This window comes from Octopus bimaculoides, chromosome 5 (assembly GCF_001194135.2).
Source record: "Octopus bimaculoides isolate UCB-OBI-ISO-001 chromosome 5, ASM119413v2, whole genome shotgun sequence".
Taxonomy (NCBI): Eukaryota; Metazoa; Mollusca; class Cephalopoda; order Octopoda; family Octopodidae; genus Octopus; species Octopus bimaculoides.
In genome coordinates this window covers 4729967-4732336 of record NC_068985.1, presented here as the reverse complement: position 1 = coordinate 4732336, position 2370 = coordinate 4729967, and the positions used below count along the sequence as shown (strand labels likewise).

At 32.3% G+C, this 2370-nt stretch overlaps 1 protein-coding gene across 1 annotated transcript in view; it reads left to right on the top strand.

The window, feature by feature from the left end:
• Positions 1-2370, top strand: part of LOC106881217 (uncharacterized) — a 27775-nt gene that overhangs the window by 1351 nt on the left and 24054 nt on the right. The window contains exons 2-3 of the mRNA XM_014931521.2: positions 918-951; positions 2147-2211. Of these exons, the coding sequence (XP_014787007.2) occupies positions 918-951; positions 2147-2211 (99 nt within the window). The remainder of the gene's footprint in view (positions 1-917; positions 952-2146; positions 2212-2370) is intronic.

Genomic DNA, 2370 nt, shown 5'->3' with positions numbered 1-2370 from the left:
AATAGTGGCTGGATATGATGGGTAGGTGGACGGATGAATTTATTTTTCTCTCTTTTTTTTTTAGTTTGAAATTTAAAATTGAGATATTTTCACAAATTGCTATTATCAAAAAGTGTTGAGAACAGAAGATCAATTAAATACTTTTTTAAGCTACATTTGAAAATTCAAACTCAATCATTTGATGGATTCAATCAATATTTTCCTGTATTTCATGGATATATCTCAGCTTTCTCAGTTTGAAATTAAGTTCAATACAAATGTGTATAAAATAATCTATGACAAATTATATTGTTAAATTCTTATGAGTTGTATTTTGAAAATAGTACAGTCTAAAAGGACATTAAAATATGCATCATTAAATATGATGATACTATAAAAATATACAATGATTAACCGTTTAGCAATCAGATTACTCTGGGAAATGTAAAGCTTCGTTATGCACATCATTTTGAATTGACCGTGGTTTGTCTTGTAGCTTTGAAAATTTCATAAGATAATTGTTTATTTGTAGAATGAGATTGTAGGGTAGGTGTGAGATATCAGATCTGGCTATTTTCAACATAAAGCAGGTGGAACATTTGGGTTGGATACAACCCTTTTAAATGCCAAAGAGTTTAAAATAGCCACAACTGGTCAGTTAAAATGGTTTTCATCTCTCAATTGCAATATTCTCTTCATATTCCAACAAAAAAAAAAAAATTGAAAAAAGAAAACAGGTTTTTTTCTTTGCCAATTCAAAAATGATGTGCATAGACTGGTGGTGTAGCCAGATGCTATTGGCAGGAATATGGTTAATGTGAATCTTAAGGTCTAGTCTAAAAATGAAATTAATTGCACAAAAAATTATAATCTTATGATTTTTTTTTTATTATTATGATGATGTTAGTGATGATGATGTATATCCCTTTCTTTTGCAGATTTCTAGCAAAATTATATTTTGGCAGTTACACGGTTAGTTCTCACTACTTTTTTATTTTGTACGAGGCAGCATATTGAGTTTGTGTAGCTGTTGGAAATAAGTTAGTAGATCCTCTGTTAATGTGAGTTGAAACAGACAAGCATCCTAACCACAGGCTTGTTATCTCTCATTTCTGTTTTATCTCAAACCGGAACCCTTAACAGTCGTTTTTAGATTTATCATTGTTTCGCTCTTTAAGGTGAATTTCTGGAAGGTCTTCTTTTTCTAAAATAGTGGTGGGTAGCAGCACCACCACCACCAGTAGCTTCAGCAGCAGCATTGGTTGTGATGTTTGTGGTTATTGTTGTTACTATTACAGTTATTGTTGTTTAGTCCCAATTGTCTTTCCATGAGAGTCTAAAGACCAAGGAAACACATTAAATCCTTACACTGTAAAAACAACATCTACGTGAATGAATTCTTATATCTTTTGAGGACTACTTTTTTTCAGTCGTTAGACTGTGGCCATGCTGAGGCACTTTCTTTCAGAATTTTTAGTGGAATTGGTACTTACTCTATTAGTTATTGCTGCTGAACTGCTAAGTTATGGGAACATAAATACACGAACACCAGTTATCAAGTAGTGGGTGGGGACAAACACAGACACAACATGTCTCTCACACACAAACACACACATGTATGCATGCACATACATATGACAGGCCTCTTCAGTTTTTGTCAATCAAGTCCACTCTCAAAACTTTGGTCAGTCCGACACTAGAGTAGAAAACACCTGCCAAGGTGGCATGCTGTGAGATTGAACCTGCAACCATGTGTTTATGAAACAAGCCTCTTATAACAAAGCTACGCTTTTTTTTTTAAAGTTGTAAGAGAGATATTTGCTGCTATCTTTTAGTGGCTACATAGAATCTCTTTTTAAGAAGGAAATATCAGAATCAGTTGACAATGCAAGATTAAATGCCTTGTAGTATTATATTACATCCTTTTACTGCATCACTTCTCAAGTTAGGTAATATCCCCCATCAGTCAATGATTTCAGCTCTTTCCTGGAAGTTAGAATGTATAGAGAAAAGGATTAGTTTTGTTTTTTGAAAGTGTTTCTGTGAGTCAGGTAATGTTTTGTTTCATTGAAGAGTCAAAACCAGTCCAAAATAGAACTGTTAATGTTAAGTCATTTGCTTTTTATTATAAAGTTACAACATATGCTTTTATTGTAATTTTTTCTAGTCATATGAAGATTTCGAAGGGGATATTAATAAGTATAAAATGGATATTGGAAGTCAAGATGCCAAGTAAGTGATTATACAATATCTGCTTAAGTTTGATTTTGACTTTGAATTATGAGGAGCTTGTGTTGTATAAATATGATAACGATATTAGGAAATATAAATGTAGGAAATAGTAAGAGAAGCCATGACATTGTTGATATGAGACAACATGGAATCTATATG